General features: G+C 51.3%; 1 protein-coding gene across 2 annotated transcripts in view; it reads right to left on the bottom strand.

The window, feature by feature from the left end:
• Window positions 1–15966, bottom strand: part of LOC119963864 (histone-lysine N-methyltransferase Smyd1-like) — a 70369-nt gene that overhangs the window by 38283 nt on the left and 16120 nt on the right. The window contains exons 4-5 of one of the 2 annotated variants that reach the window (XM_038793217.1): window positions 6087–6217; window positions 1588–1626 (exon numbers count right to left, since the gene is read on the bottom strand). In XM_038793217.1, coding sequence (XP_038649145.1) covers window positions 1588–1626; window positions 6087–6217 — 170 coding nt within the window. The remainder of the gene's footprint in view (window positions 1–1587; window positions 1627–6086; window positions 6218–15966) is intronic. The other variant, XM_038793218.1, reaches the window with a different exon arrangement.

Raw genomic sequence — 15966 nt, 5'->3', positions numbered from 1 at the left:
GTTCCTCTGGTTCGCCACCAAGAATCAGCTTGATTGCAAAGAGAAAATGCTGGAAACTCTCAGCAGGTCTGGCAGCGCCCGTAGGGAGAGAAAAGAGCTAACCGTTCGAGTCCAGGTGACCCTTTGTCAAAGCTTTGACAAAGGGTCATCTGGACTCGAAGCATTAGCTCTTTTCTCTCCCTACAGATGCTGCTGAGATTTTCCAGGATTTTCTCTTTGGTTTCAGATTCCAGCATCCGTAGTAATTTGCTTTTAATCAGCTTGATTGACTGGCTTGGCTGCTTATCAAATAAATTCATTGAATCCAGGAAGAAGTAGGTTCAGTGATGGCAGAGGGAAGGGAGACATCATTGTAAAGGTGTTTAGAGAATGATGGGAGAGTAAAGGAGGGTTGGGGCGTCGGAAGATCACAAGAGGTTCGAGTGTGGTTGGGAGTTGGTAATTGTGAGGGGATCAAGTGGGGATGGGATTTGGGAATTATGGGAGGCACCAAGCATGGCTGAGGGTGTTGGCAATTGTGGAGGGGAGTCGATAGCTATGATGACGATAGAATGTGGTTGGGGATGTTTATTAGGGGGGGGGGGGCAGTAATTGTGGGGGGGGGGGGGGAAGGGGAGTCAAACATGTTTGAGGGACCCCGCCAAACATGGTGGGGATAGTGCGACAGAATGGGCCTAGGTTGGGTGCTCTTTCAGAGGGAAGGTGCAGACGTGATGGGCCAAATGGTCTTCTTCTGCACTGTAGGGATTCCATGGCAATAGATCTTAGTTGGTGTTCTTGGTCAAATGCTGAGAAAAAAGACAGATGATGGGGAAATTTGGTGGGAGAGATGGGGGTGCTGTGGGAGAGAGACCTTGAAAGTGGGCTAGTCAGGGGGAATTGGTGAAGATCATAAGAGATTGCGAAGGAAAGGAAAGTTTACAGACTTGCTTATTGGGTCTGTAGGTAACTCTCCTGCTTCTCTGAGCCCACAAGCAGTGCCGAAAAGAAATTTAGCGAAAGAATCCAGTCTTTTTCATCTCCTTTCACCATCTGGTATCCAAGGCCTGAGAACCTGACCAGTATAAGTCAAAAATAGAAGGCGTGTTTAAAAGGAAGGGCCACAGCCTTCCTAAAATGAATGTCCTCTGAGAATGAATTGGTCACCCGTCCCTCGGTGTGTCTCCAGTTAAAAGTGTTCAGTTTTGAAGCTTATTACTTCCTGTCCAATCCAACCCTACCCACTTTGTTTTAGTCAGCCCTGTAAAGGAGCCTCTCCAATCAGTTGTCACATCCCACATTAAACATTAACACCTGTCTCTGTTTCAGATGCTGACTGCCTGCTGTCCAATGTCATCATTTTGTGTTTCAATTGAACATTTTGAGAATGTTCTCATTTTGTTTTGGATTCTCTTTTGAGAAAACTGCAACCGATTCACCTTTATCACATGCTCATTCTCTGTTACTTTTTCAGGTCTCTTCTTTGGAAGGATTAAGCTCGGAAAAAGTAGGAATGGTTACATCTCCCAGACAATGAACACTGTGCAGGGTTAATGTCAAACAGGAAGAGGAAGAGAGAAAACTGGCATCCACAGCAGCAGAACCCACCTCATCTGTGTGTGAAACATTGAATTAACCGCAGAACGACTGTAAAACAAAAATTTTCAAAACTACATTTCACAACGAAAACAGGAATGATTAAAGCACACTCAATAACATTCAATATTATCGCCGTAAAGTTCCCCTGGTGCGTGGCAGGAGTGATTAGCCAACAAAATTTGACATCGAGGCACACAAAGAGGGAGCCAAAGGTTTTGTCAGAGAGCTAGTTTTAAAGGAGGAGAAGGGCGGAGAGATGCAGAAATTTAGGGAGGGAATTTCCAGAGTTTCGGCCTAGATAGCAGCTTGCAAAGAAAGAGCAATTAAATTCGGGGATGCGCAAGAGGCTGGGATTGGAGGAATGCAGAAATCTGGGCCGTGGGGGGAAAGGAGGTGGGGGGTAGCTCGAGGCAGGGTTTTATAGATGGGGCCCGGCTAAACTGGGAGCCCGCGTAGGTCAGCAAGCAAAGGGGGTTGATGAGGTGAAGGGAACCTGATGGGAATTAGGGTGCAGGTTTTAGATGAGCTCCACTCCATGGATAGTGGTGGTCCAGGTGCATGTTAGAATAGTAAGCATCAACGCCCGGATTGGCACAAACTATGAACGCATAGAACTGAGGATAATCTAATATAGAAAGTGGGTTTTACCACCATCTGCCCTATTGAGCTCCCCGCCCCATTCTGCTTCCACACAATGAAATTCTGGCCTTATCTTTCTTTGACGTCAGTCTTGTTATCCAAGTACTGAAACAAGGTGAGAAATACTGCGGAGCATCCCTGCCTCACCTCGGAGAAATAAATGATTCCGCTAGTATTTGAAGCTGGGGTTTACTAGGCCCCAGTCCAGAACTCTGGATTGGGGCCCAGTAGTCCAACCAGCTAACTTTTAACCCCCTTTCAGCAATAAACACATTGGGCGGGTTCTCCCCCCCCCCCCCCCCCCCCCCCCATGCCAGATTTCTGGTGCGACACGCCGTTGGATTCTCCGTTTCACCTAGGTCAATGGGTTTCCCATTGTGGGGCAGCCCCACTCCGTCGGGAAACCCCCCGGGCTGCTGACAGAATGGACCATCCCGCCGGCAAAGAATTCAGCCCAGTGTTTGAGCCAGCTAGCCAGGGGGTCAAAGTTGACATTTTGTAAGCTGAAAGGCCTTCCCAGCCCCAACCCACCTTCACAGGTTTTGAAATTCCCCAAGTGATTTCCCCCCCCCCCCCCCGGAATGACAGAAGGTGACGTAATTTACAGGTGGTTCAACATAATTTACATGAATAAATGGATTCTGAGCGGTGTGCTGTTGAATCCCATTGATTAGGACAAAGTCCTTCCCCTCACCGCCCCCCAAGGACCCCAAAAGACCCCCCAATAATTCATCAATTCTGTTGGCTTATTTTGCTGAAGTCCACTATGACACCAATATAGAAGCTCAAATAGGGCCTCAGTATTCCCGGTTCTGTGACCCCTGCAGGAAAACGCTGAATGAAAGAAACATCAGGATAGGCTGGAAAATGGGAGCCCAGGTAGGCCAGCAAGCATGAGGTGAAGGGGACCTGATGGGAGTTAGGATACAGGTTTTAGATGAGCTCCACTCTGTGGAGCCCACATCTAGCACCTACCAGGACAAAGGCAGCAGATACATGGCAAGACCCCATCTGCAAACTATCCTGATTTGGAAACATATCATCGTTCCTTCATTATCGCTGGGTCAAAATCCTGGAACTCCCTTCCTAACAGCACTATGGGTGTACTTGCACCACATGGACTGCAGCAGCTCAGGTAGGTGGCTCACCACACCTTCTCAAGGTCAATTACGGATGGGCAACTGATGCTGGCCTACGCAGTGACACCCATATCCAAGAAAGAATATAAACAAATTGTGATGCCCCCAAAGGCAAATAGTTGGTACCATCAACATCATATACATAGGACATATTTTGAGCACGGTACTCCAGGCTATCCCAGGAATTCCACAAAGGGAGGCAGTAGTGTAGTGGTAATGCTCTTGAGGACCAGGGTACAAATCCCACCACAGCAAATCTGGAATTAAAGTCTAGTGATGACCACGAAACTATTGCCGATTGTTGTAAAAACCCATCTGGTTCACTATTGTCCTTTCGGGAAAGAAATCTGCCGTCCTTACCCAGTCTGGCTGACATGCGACTCCAGACCCACAGCAATGTGGTTGACTCTGAACTGGGCTCTGAAAAGGCCGAGGAAGCCATTCAGTTTAAGAGCAATTAGGAATGCTAGCAATGCCCACATCCCATGAAAGAATAAAGGAACTCTGTTACAACAGTCGCACAGACTAGCTGTGGGCTGCATAAATCTGAAATCAAGGGAGGAGCATTTCCCTTTTTAATAGGATCCTATTTTTATGCCAGTGGAAGTTTTACACTCCCTACCTATTTTGGGCCTATTTCTATTTGTTCTTTTTACAGTCTTTCATGGGGCAACACGGTAGCATGGTGGTTAGCATAAATGCTTCACAGCTCCAGGGTCCCAGGTTCGATTCCCGGCTGGGTCACTGTCTGTGCGGAGTCTGCACGTCCTCCCCGTGTGTGCGTGGGTTTCCTCCGGGTGCTCCGGTTTCCTCCCACAGTCCAAAGATGTGCGGGTTAGGTGGATTGGCCATGCTAAATTGCCCGTAGTGTCCTAAAAAGTAAGGTTAAGGGGGGGGGGTTGTTGGGTTACGGGTATAGGGTGGATATGTGGGTTTGAGTAGGGTGATCATGGCTCGGCACAACATCGAGGGCCGAAGGGCCTGTTCTGTGCTGTACTGTTCTACGTATGTACGATGACAGGAAGCTAGTTAAAAACTAATTATAGGAATATACTGAGCACTTGTTTATGATGTGTCAAAATGCTTTACTGTCAATGAAGTTGTTTTGAAATCTCATCGCTGCTGGAATATAGGAAACATAAGGCCATTTGCAGAGGTAAAGCTCCCACAGTGACAATGAGATTAATAACCAGATGATATTTTTTTCAGTGACATTCGTTGAGGGATAAACATTTTCCTCAAAGCTATAAACCCCCGTGATCTCCTTCAAAATGGTAAATTGATTCTTTTATGTCCATCCGAGAGGGCCTTGAAATTCAGATATTCCAACAGTGCAGCACTCCCTCAGTGTCAGCTCCGGTTCGGGAGTTAGACGGGCAGCACGGTAGCACAAGTGGATAGCACTGTGCCTTCACAGAGCCAGGGTCTCAGGTTCAATTCCCCGCTGGGTCACTCTCTGTGCAGAGTCTGCACGTTCTCCCCGTGTCTGCGCGGGTTTCCTCCGGGTGCTCCGGTTTCCTCCCACAGTCTAAAGATGTGCAGGTTAGGTGGATTGGCCATGATAAATTGCCCTTGGTGACCAAAAAAAAAGGTTAGGAGGGGTTATTGGGTAACGGGGATAGGGTGAGGGCTTAAATTGGTTGGTGCAGACTCGATGGGCCGAATGGCCTCCTTCTGCACTGTATGCTCTATGCTCTATGTACTTCCGAACTTGAGGCAGGATTGCTGCCTCCTGGTGCCAGGGTGGCACAGGGACCCTGACAGGCCATTAATCAAATCAGCTAACAATTGTCTGTGATGTCCTCGGCTCGAGAACTTTAATGGATTTGTGTTGAATAATGTTATTAAGGAAATCTTGTGGTGCAGTGGATAGTGATCCACCAGAGGTGTTGGGTTCAAGTCCCGCTCCAGGACTTGATGGCCAAGGAAAGTCTGTTCGCCAAACAACCAAACAGATTGACTATCAACTTGTAAATTTTTCTAATTTATACCAGTGGTGGAGATCCCTAGTCAGCCATGCGATGGAAATAAATTGGGGCCCCTATCATCCATGTATATCGCTCCAGACAACAGCTTGCATGTAAACGTATATGTTGGCCACAACCACTCAGATTCCAGCGGGGGGACTGGGTCAGATTGATACCAACAGCTTGGGTTTGATCCCTGTTCTGGTGGAGGTGAATTTGGGACATGTCTCCTTGCTATAGTTATGGCACTCTGGTCAGACCCGTCTTTGGGAAGTCAACTGAAGAGGTCATTACAGGTTAAGGGCGTGATTCTCTGGTCTCCTGGCCGCATGTTTACCGGCGTCGGGAGGCAGCGCGGCTTCGCTGGCGATGGGATTCTCTATTCCCGCCGGTACCAATGGAATTTCCATTGGAGCTACCCACACTGCGGGGAATCCTGTGGGCGGGGCGTAGGATCGGTGAAACCCTCTGCCAATGAACGGCTAGAGAATTCAGGACTACGGCACCAAAGCAGTTAGGGGGAGTTAAGATACATCAGCTGAATGATAGAACAGACTCAAGAGGGCAGAATGGCCTGCTAGTATTCCTATAATCCAGTAACTACTATTTGTTCATGCCAGGTTCAAATATTGTACAGTAGCAACCTAACATCAATAAAAATCACGTTATATTTGACTCGCCAAATTGCATTCAGAGATTTTTCACTCTCCGCAGAAAGAAAGTTCTCATGCAACTATATTTACTTCTTTTTTTTTCTACTTACTTGCCGTTGTTCAATATAACCGTGCAATTTGGCCAGCAGTCATGATTCACAAGGCAGAGGTTTGGAAATAATCCGACTCCCACAGCCTGCAAGCCACGTTGGTCACTGATTGTAAAACCATTGCAGTTTATCTGCAGAATTAAAAACATGAGTTTTTTTTTTAAACAGGTGAACATGCGAACATCCAAATTAGGAGCACGAGTAGGCCACTCAGCCCCTCGGGTCTGCTCCACCATTCAATACCATCATGGCTGATCTGATTGTAACTTCAATTCCACATTCCCACTTGCACCCCGCCCCCACGCCCTCACCGATAACCTTTCTTATCAAACATTTGTCCACCTCTGCTTTAAAAGTGCTCAAAGACTCTGCTCCCACCACATTTTGGGGAAGCGAGTTCCAAAGATTCGCAGCCCTCAGGGAGAAGATTTTTCTCTCTGGACGCGATTTAACGGAAATGAAACAGGGTCCTGGGTGTTTCCCGGTGCTGGGAGCGCCGAGACCGACCTCGCAATTAAACTGGACTCAGCTCCGTTTCTGGGCCTCGGCAAGGAATGCCCCACCAAGGCCGCACTTCCTCCATTTTTGTCAGCAGCAAACAAGGTAAGAGAAAATCGTATGTCGCGAAGGTTGGCCGGCGTGTGTCGCAAAGGTCGGCCGGCGTGTGTCGTGCAGGACGGCCGGTTTGGGTCCCGAAGGTTGGCCGGTATGTAAAATTGGGTCCCCGGAAAAAACGTTTGAAGAACACTTGGTTAGAGACTTGGGTGGAGAGTTGGCAGACGGAGTTTAATCCAGACAAATGTGAGATAATGCATTTTGGAATGTCTAATACAGATGAAAAATATGCAGTAAACCGTTAATAGTGGCAGGCAGAGTGATCTTGGAGTACAGGTACACAGGTCATTGAAAGTGGCAACGCAGGTGGAGGAGGTAGTCAAGAGGGCATACTGCATGCTTACCTTCATCGGCCAGACATTGAGTTTCAAAATTGCCAAGTAATGTTGCAGCTTTATAGAACCTTAGTTCGGTCGCACTTGGAACATAGTGTTCAATTCTGGTTGTCAGACTACCAGGTGGATGTGGAGGCTTTGGATAGGGTACAGAAGAGGTTACCAGGATGTTGCCCAGTATGGGGGGGCCTTGGCTATGAGGATGAACTTGGTTTGTTCTCACCGGAACAACGGAGGTTGAAGGGCGACCTGATATAAGTCTACAAAATTATGAGGGGCATGGACAGAGTGTATAATCAGAAGCTTTTTCCCAGGGTGGAAGAGTCAATTACTAGGGGACATAGATTTAAGGTGCGAGAGGCAAAGTTAAGAGGAGATGTGCGAGGGAGAATTTTTGCACAGAGGGTGGTGGGTGCCTGGAGAAGGTGGTGGAAGCAGGTACGATAGTGACATGTAAGGAGTGTCTTGAAAAATACACAAATAAGATAGGAATAGAGGGATACGGAAGTGTAAAAGTGTTTAGTTTAGACTGCCGCCATGGTCGGCACATGCTTGGAGGGCTGAAGGGCCTGTTCCTGTGCTGTTCTTTCCTTTGTTCTTTGTAGGCTGGGTTTGGGACACTGGCAGAGTTTTTCTGGGTCTTTCGGGCTGGGTCACGTCGCCTGTGATCAGTTCTGGCGTTCCTCAGGTTAATCCTCGATCTAGGTCAGGTCAGGCATACTCGTCAATCATCTTCTTTTCCTCTTTGAAGGGATTCGGGATGCTGGGCGGGCCTCTCTGTCAGGCCAGGTCCCGTGGTTGGAGGCCGGGCCTGGCGCTTCGAGAGCCGGGTAGGCACTTCAGGAGCTGGCGCCGGTTTGAGTTCCAGGCGAGGGACAGCTACAAAAGTGTCCAATTTGGAATGGCATGCGACTTGGAGGTGAAATCGGAGGCGATGGCATTGCCATCATATCATAGATTTCATAGAATTTACAGTGCAGAAGGAGGCCATTCGGCCCATCGGCACCGCTTTCCCTACCCACCTAGGTCAACACCTCCCTCCCTATCCCATAACCCAGAACACCCACCCAACACTAAGGGGCACTTTTGGACACTAAGGGCAAATTTATCATGCGCCAATCCCACTCTAACCTTGCACATCTTTGGACTGTGGGAGGAAACCGGAGCACCCGGGAGGAAACCTACACACAAACGGGGAGCATGTGCAGACTCCTGCACAGGACAGTGACCCAAGCCGGAATCGAACCTGGGACCCTGGAGCTGTGAAGCAATTGTGCTAACACTATGCTAGCCGTGCTGCCTTTTTTGGTGCAGTAGATTACAGGGTGCTCTGTTTTATTCCTTATAATAAGGAAAGTATTAGTAAGAGCTTTTAGATTAGGGGTTTCTGTTCCTGTTTGCATATAGCAGGTTCTATGCTTCACTTCTTTTCTATTTACTGTCAAGAGTCAGACAGAACAGGTGTTCTGCGATTTGACGGATAATTCATCAAACTCGCAGAGTAAGTCTAAGAGACCAGCCCTATCAATTTACTTTCCTTGCAGACATCTGAACCCAGCAGAATATTTGTAAAACCACAGTTTTGTCGGTGTCACCCGTGAATCAGTGAATAGTATTCTTGTCTCTGAGTCAAGAAAGTAGTGGGTTGAAGTCCCACTCCAGAGACTCAGCGTGGTGAGGCAGTAGTTCGAACCAGCGTGACGCCCACACATGATGATATTTGAGGAGAGGTAGGACAGTCCCCCGAGATCAAGGCTGACTCTGTCCGATGAGTTCTGAGATCACTGATAAGGCCAATGTGCCACATGCGAGGCTCTTGGGTAGTAGAGGGTGGATTTGATCAGTTGTTTCGAGGTTTGTGTGTTGTATCCAATGTCTCGTCTTAGACTCTGAGTGTTCCTGACAGAGTCTCGATGTTTTCACTGCCTTTCCGAATGCATGCTCTCCATTTTGGTTGGTCACAAGCCATGGGGTCGTGGGGTTCATAGAATCAGAGAATCCCTACAGTGCAAAAGGAAGCCATTTGGCCCAATGGTGTCTGAACCGACCCTCTGAAAGAGCACGCTACCTCGGCCCACTCCCCGCATTGTCCCCTAATCCCATCTAATGGTTGGACACTAAGGGGCAATTTAGTATGGTCAATCCAGCTAAACTGCCAGATCTTTGGACTGTGGAAGGAAACCAGAGCGCTCGGAGGAAACCCACGCAGACACAGGGAGAACTTGCAGACTCCGCACAGTCAAGGTCAGAATTGAGCCTGGGTCCGTGGTGCTATAAGTCAGCAGTGCTAACCACTGTGCCGCTGTACCGTTCAAATGCTTGATCACTTCAGGAATGCTTTGAGGACATTCATAAAGCGTTTCCCTGACTTCCCGGAAGTCACTTGCTGCAACCAAATTCCAAGCAAAACAGTAGTTTCATGAATCTGGGGTGGAATTCTCCGACCCCCCGCAGGGGAATCGCCCGGGACCGGCGTAAATCCCGCCCCCACCGTGGCCGGAATTCTCCGCCAGCCGGGAATCGGCGGGAGCGGGAATCACGCCCCGTCGATCGGCGTGCCCCCCCGCGCCGATCAGCGTGCCCCCCGCGGCGATTCTCCGGTCCGCGATGGGCCGAAGTCCCGCCGCTGATAGGCCAATCCCGCCGACGTGGTTTAAACCACCCCTGTGCCGGCGGGATTGGCGACACGAGCGGGCCCCCGGGGTCCGGCGAGGGGGCAATCGGACCCCAGGGGTTGCTCCCACGGTGGCCTGGCCCGCAATCGAGGCCCACCGATCGGCGGGCGGGCCAGTGCCGTGGGAGCACTCCTTTTCTTCCGCCGCCGCCACGCCTCCACCATGGCGGAGGCGGAAGAGACCCCCTCCACCGCGTATGCGCCGGTGGTGACGTCAGCGGCTGCTGACGCTCCGGCGCATGCGCGGACCGGTGAAAGCCTTTCGGCCTTCCCAACGCAAGTTCCCAATGCAAGGAATTTTAGCCCAAGTTCCCAAGAACCTCTCTTGCATCATATTACCATTTGAATATTCCACACCAGACACTGTGGCCTCTCTTTGTGAGATTACCTCATGTCAAATTATGCTAATCTGTTGCATGGCATGGTCCCACTAGAAACACTTTCATGACTTCCAGTAGTGGCCATGGAGTGAGTGGTCACACATTTGGCACCTCCCGCTTGTGGCGTTTTTTCGGTCCTTTTCCCCAGTTACCGGGTGGATGTTGTGAAGGAAAAGGATGCAGGGGTGGCGGAGGAAGACTATACTCCACTGGTGAATGGATTCATGGACCAAAAGTTAGTTTAGAAGAAAGGAGCTGCAAGAACAAGAAACTCTTTGTGCGACACAGGGAATGATGGCGGAGAGCAAGGGGTTGGCCCTACCAGCCCAATGGTCAACGGACCAGTTGGAGGGCTTTCTGAACGAAAAGGTCAGTCAGCAGAGAAGGGAGGCTCTGGAGGAGCTAGCAAAGGTTGTAGAACCGCTGAGCATGGGGATCGACCGTGAGGAGCTGAGGTTGGGGACCCAGAGCCAGGTGATCCAGAAGGGCAGTACGGTAGCACAGTGGGTAGAACTGTTGCTTCACAGCTCCAGGGTCCCAGGTTCGATTCCCGGCTTGGGTCACTGTCTGTGCGGAGTCTGCGCGTTCTCCCCGTGTCTGCATGGGTTTCCTCCGGGTGCTCCGGTTTCCTCCCACAGGTCCAAAGATGTGCGGGTTAGGTGGATTGGCCATGATAAATTTCCCTCAAGTGTCCAAAAAATGTTAAGTGAGGGTTACTGGGCTATGGGGATAGGGTAGATGCGTGGGATTCAGTGGACCAGCGAAGACTCGATGGGCAGAATGGCCTCCTTCTGCACTGGAAACTCTATAATTCTATGAAGGTGGAGGAGGCCTTGGGTGAGCATGAGGAGCAGCTTACCTCATTGCTGCCCGAGATTGGGATGATGTGGAAGACCCAGATGCTGCTTAAAGAGAACGTGGAGGATTTGGAGACTAGTTCCCAAAGCCAAAATTTGAGAATTGTGGAGCTGCCTGAGGGCATCGAGGGAGCGGACGCAGGCTTTTATGTAGCCAAAATGCTGGACACGCTTTTGGGGGAGGGGGCCTTTGACAGGCCGCTGGAGGTTGATCGGGCGCACAGGGTGATGATGAGGAAGCCGCAGACGAACAAGCCACCAAGGCAATGGTGGTGAGGTTATATTGATTCCTGGAGACGAGGAGATGCACCTGGGAGGGTAATGAGCTCCCAGTATACCAGGACCTGGGTGCGGACCTGGCCAAGAGGAATGTGGGATTCAACCAAGTCAAGGCTGCCCTCTTTAAGAAGGGGGTGAAGTTCGGGATGCTGTACCCGGCACAGCCTCTGGGTGACCCACAATGGTTACGTGTATTACTTTGGAGCATAGGAGGGGGCAATGGAGTTTGTGAGAGACAATGGACTGGCAGGAGAAGGAGGACATTGAACTTTGGAGGAGGTGCGAGGGGATGTTGGTTCTCTCTGCCATCCCTTGTTGGCTTAAACAAGTGGGTAGCATTTGAGGTGAGGAATATAGTAGCAGATTCGGGAGGAATGTTCCTGATGGTGAGAGGGAAATTGGAGGGGATGCCAGTGGTCTTGGTGAACGTTTATGCCCCAAATTGGGATGACTGGGGGAGATCCCAGACCTGGACTCGCGCCGGCTGATAATCGGGGAGGAATTTAATACGGTTATCGAAGCGAGATTGAACCGGTCATGTCCACGGTCGGGGAGGATATCGGCAGTGATGAGGGAGCTAAAGGGCTTTACGGAGAGCATGGGGGGAGTGGACCTGTGAAGGAGTTTTCGTACTTCTCCCATGTGCACAGGGTGTACTCCCAGATTGATTACCTTGTGATGGATAAGACTCAACTGGCCGGTATGATCGGCTCGGAGTATTCGCCGATTGCGGTCTCGGTCCACGCATTGGGTAGACCGGGGAGGGGGGGGGGGGGGGGGGGGGGGGGGTGTTAGATATGATAGTGCATGAGGCATGAGGTGGTGTGTAAGTGGGTAAGGGCCGCTTTACGCAGGTATGTGGTGTTGAATTATATGGGTGATGTCTTGGCCACCAACGCTATGGGATATGCTTAAGGCAGTGGTCAGGGGAGTTTAAATCGATATTGACATATAGGGACAAGAAGGAGCGGGCAGAGATGGCTAAGCTGGTGGATGAGATCCTGTAGGTTGACAGAAGATATTTAGAGGCCCCGGAGGCTGTGTTTTTGAAAGTGTGGCAGAAACTTCACTTGGAGTTCGGGCTGGTGTCTACAGGTAAGGCAGGGGGGCAGTTGCAGAGGACCAGAAGGGCAGTCAATTAATATGGGGAGAAGTTGAGCAGAATGTCGGCTCATCAACTGAGGAAGCAGGAGGTGACGAGGGATATTGGAAAGGTGAAGGATGGGAGGGGAAGAGTAATCTTAGACCCGGTGGGGGTGAATGGGGTTTTCATATAAGAGGTTATATGAATCGGGGCCCCCGGCACGGATGGGTTGGAGTTCCCAAGATGGAGGAGGAAGTGGTAGAGGGTTTTAGAGCACCCACTGAATTGGTGGAGGTGATGGAGGGTATGGGGGAAATGCAGGCAGGAAAGGCCCCGGGCCCAGATGGCATCCCGGTAGACTTCCACAAAAAGTTTTAGGGAGACCTGGGGCCCTTGCTGATAAGGACATTTAATGAGGCGAGGGAGAAGGAGGAGCACCTCTCCACGTTATCGCAGGCCTCGATATCCTTACTTTGGAAGAGAGATAAGGATCCGGAACGGTGTGGATCCTACCGCCCGATATGACTGCTGAATGTAATCGGCAAGTTGTTGGCAAAGATCTTTGCATCACGGATTGAGGACTGTGTGCCAGGGGAAGACCAGGCGGGGTTTGTAAAGGGGAGGCATCTGTCGGCTAACGTTAGGTGTTTGTTGAACATTCCAATGGTACCCTCGGAGGGACAGAATGTGGAGGTGGCAGTCGCTATGGATGCAAAGAAGGCCTTTGATTGGGTAGACTGGGAATATTTGTGGGAGGTACTGAGGCGGTTAGGGTTCGAGCAGGGGTTTGGGGATTGTGTCCTGTTATGGTATCGGATGCAGGGAGCAAGTGTAAGGACGGGCCGGGTGAGTTTAGGGTATTTCAGGCTGCATCGTTAGACAATGCAGGGATGCCAACTCTCCCACTGGCAATGGTTCTTAGAGCGTTAAGGGGTTGGCAAGGGATAGTGCGGGACAGGTAGAGCACAGGGTCTCGCGATAGGTGGACAATCTGTTGCTTTACATATCGGACCCATTGGAAGGTATTGGGGGGATCATGGACATTTTGGAGGAATTTGGCCGGTTCTCTGGGTATTAGTTAAATATGGGGAAGAGTGAGATCTTCCCAATTCAGGCGAGGGGGCAGGAGAGGAGATGGGCGAGTTGACATTCAGCTGGTGGGGGCGCATTTCAGGTATCTGGCCATCCAGGTGGCGCGGGGTGGGGGCAGCTACATAACTTGAATTTGGCATAGCTGATGGAGCAGGTGAAGGGGGATTTTAAGAGGTCGGACGTATTCCCAGTGTCGTTGGTGGGGTGGATGCAATCCACAAAGATGATTTTACTACCAAGGTTTTTATTTGTGTTCCAGAACCTTCCGATTTTGATTTTGAAGGCCTTCTTTAAGAAGATTAATGCATTGATTTGTATGGGCGAAGAAAACGTCTCAGGTGAAGAAGGTGCTGCTGGAGCGGGGACACAGGGAGGAGGGCCGGGCTAGCCTTGATAAATTTGATGAACGACTACTGGGCCATGGTCAGGAAGTGGGTAGTGGGGGAAGGGTCAGTGCGGGACGGATGGAGGCAGCCTCTTGCAAGGACACTAGCTTAGGAGCACTGTTGATGACACCTCTGCTGTTCTCACTGGCCAGGCACTCCACAAGTCCGGTGGTGGTGGTGGCAGCCCTGAGGGATCGGGACAGTGACAGCAGCACCTGAGGCTGGAGGGCGCCTCGTCTTGGGCACCGATTTGCAGGAATCACAGGTTTGCCCCCGGGAGGGCTGGATAAGAGGTACCGGGCGGTGGTGACAGGCAGGGATTGAGCAGTTTGGAGACCTATTCATGGGGGACAGCTTTTCAAACTTGGAGGGACTGGTAGAGGAGTATAAGCTGCTCAGCGGGAATGGGTTCTGGTACTTACAGGTACGGGATTATGTCCTATCCCGACCTTTCGCCCCCGGGGTTGCAGGACAAGGTGGTGTCGAAAACAGGGGTTGGCGAGTGTAGGGTGTCGCAGATCTACAAGGAATTAATGGACTGGGATGGTGCCACGATAGGAGAAGTTAAGCGGATGTGGGAGGAAGAGCTGGGCAGTGAGTTGGAGGCTGGGCTGGGCTGTGGGAGGAGGCTTTGAGGAGAGTGAATGCATCCTCTTCATGTGCTAGGCTCAGCCTTATTCAATTCAAAGTAGTCCACAGGGCGCATATGAGCAGGTATTTTGAGAGGGTGGAGGATAGGTGTGCGCAGGGCATGTCCACATGTTTCGGGCCTATCCGAAACTAGAGGGATTCAGGCGGTGGTTCACTGATGTGATGTCAGAGGTGCTGAGGGTGAAGGTTGTCCCAAGTCCAGAGGCGGCGATTTTTGGAATGCCAGAAGACCCGGGAGTCCAGGGGGCAAGAGAGGCCGACATCTTGGTCTTTGCCTCCCTGGTAGCCCAAAGATGGATCTTGCTGGAATGGAGAGACTCGGGGCCGCCGAAACTGGGGGGGGGCGCGATTCTCCGCTCCCCACGCCGGGTGGGAGAATCGCGGGAGGGCCGGGCGAATCACGACATGCCGCCCTGTCATCCCGCACGTTTCTCCCACCCCCCCATAAATGGCGTGTCGCGTTTTTCGACATGCCGCTCGGAGAATCTCCGCTCGCCGTTTTTCGCGGCGACCGGCGATTCTCCGGCCCGAATGGGCCGAGCGGCCTCACGAACCCGACCGGTTCACACTGGCGGCAACCGCACCTGGTCGCTGCCGTCGTGAACAGCGCGCGACAGGTAAGTGTGGGGCCTGTGGGAGGCGGAGGGAGGATCGAACACCACGGGCGTGCCCATGAGGTGACTGGCCCGCGATCGGTGCCCACCGATCGTCGGGCTGGCGTCTCTAAGAGACGCACTCTTTTCCCTCCACCGCCCCGCAAGATCAAGCCGCCATGTCTTGCGGGGGCAGCGGAGGGGAAGACGGCAACCGTGCATGCGCGGCTGACGTCACCTCGGCGCTGCCGGCAGCGTCATTCCCGGCGCACCGCTTTGATGCAAGCGTCAAGGCCGGGCATTCGGGATTCACGAACCCCCGCTCCTAGCCCCCTGGGGGGGGGGAATAGGATGCGAGGAGCGACCTCCGACGCCGGAGTGAAACACTCCGGGTTTCACTTCGGCGTCGGCACTCAGTCTCCCGTTGGGAGAATTTCGCCCGGGGTGTGGGTGAGCAACCTCGCGGAATTCCTTCAGTTGGAAAAACATCAAGTTTGCCTTGGGAGGGACTTTGGAGGGGTTTGCCCGGAGATGGAAACCATTTATTCAAGGATAGTTAAGAAGTCAGCGGGTGGGTGAGGGTGGAGGACTCTGGGATTAAAAAAGGAGGGAGGTTGGGTGGAGGGTAATGGCAGGGAGGGTGGGGCGGTGGAATGTTAGTTATTTAAGAAACACTTTCATGTATTTTCCCAATTCCCCATTGTATGTTGCTGTTGAATCTGGTGATACATTCCAAATCTCGACCTCACATTGTGTACAAAAGATTTCTCATGTCTGAATATTGTAATATCATAGAATAGAATTTACAGTGCAGAAGGAGGCCATTCGGCCCATCGAGTCTGCACTGGCTCTTGGAAAGAGCACCCTACCCAAGGTCAACACCCCCACCCTATCACCATAACCCAGTAACCCCACCCAACACTTAGGGCAATTT

Source organism: Scyliorhinus canicula, chromosome 3, assembly GCF_902713615.1.
Source record: "Scyliorhinus canicula chromosome 3, sScyCan1.1, whole genome shotgun sequence".
Taxonomy (NCBI): domain Eukaryota; kingdom Metazoa; phylum Chordata; class Chondrichthyes; order Carcharhiniformes; family Scyliorhinidae; genus Scyliorhinus; species Scyliorhinus canicula.
Note: the sequence above shows the minus strand (reverse complement) of the source record. Positions and strands in the feature narration are given on the sequence as shown.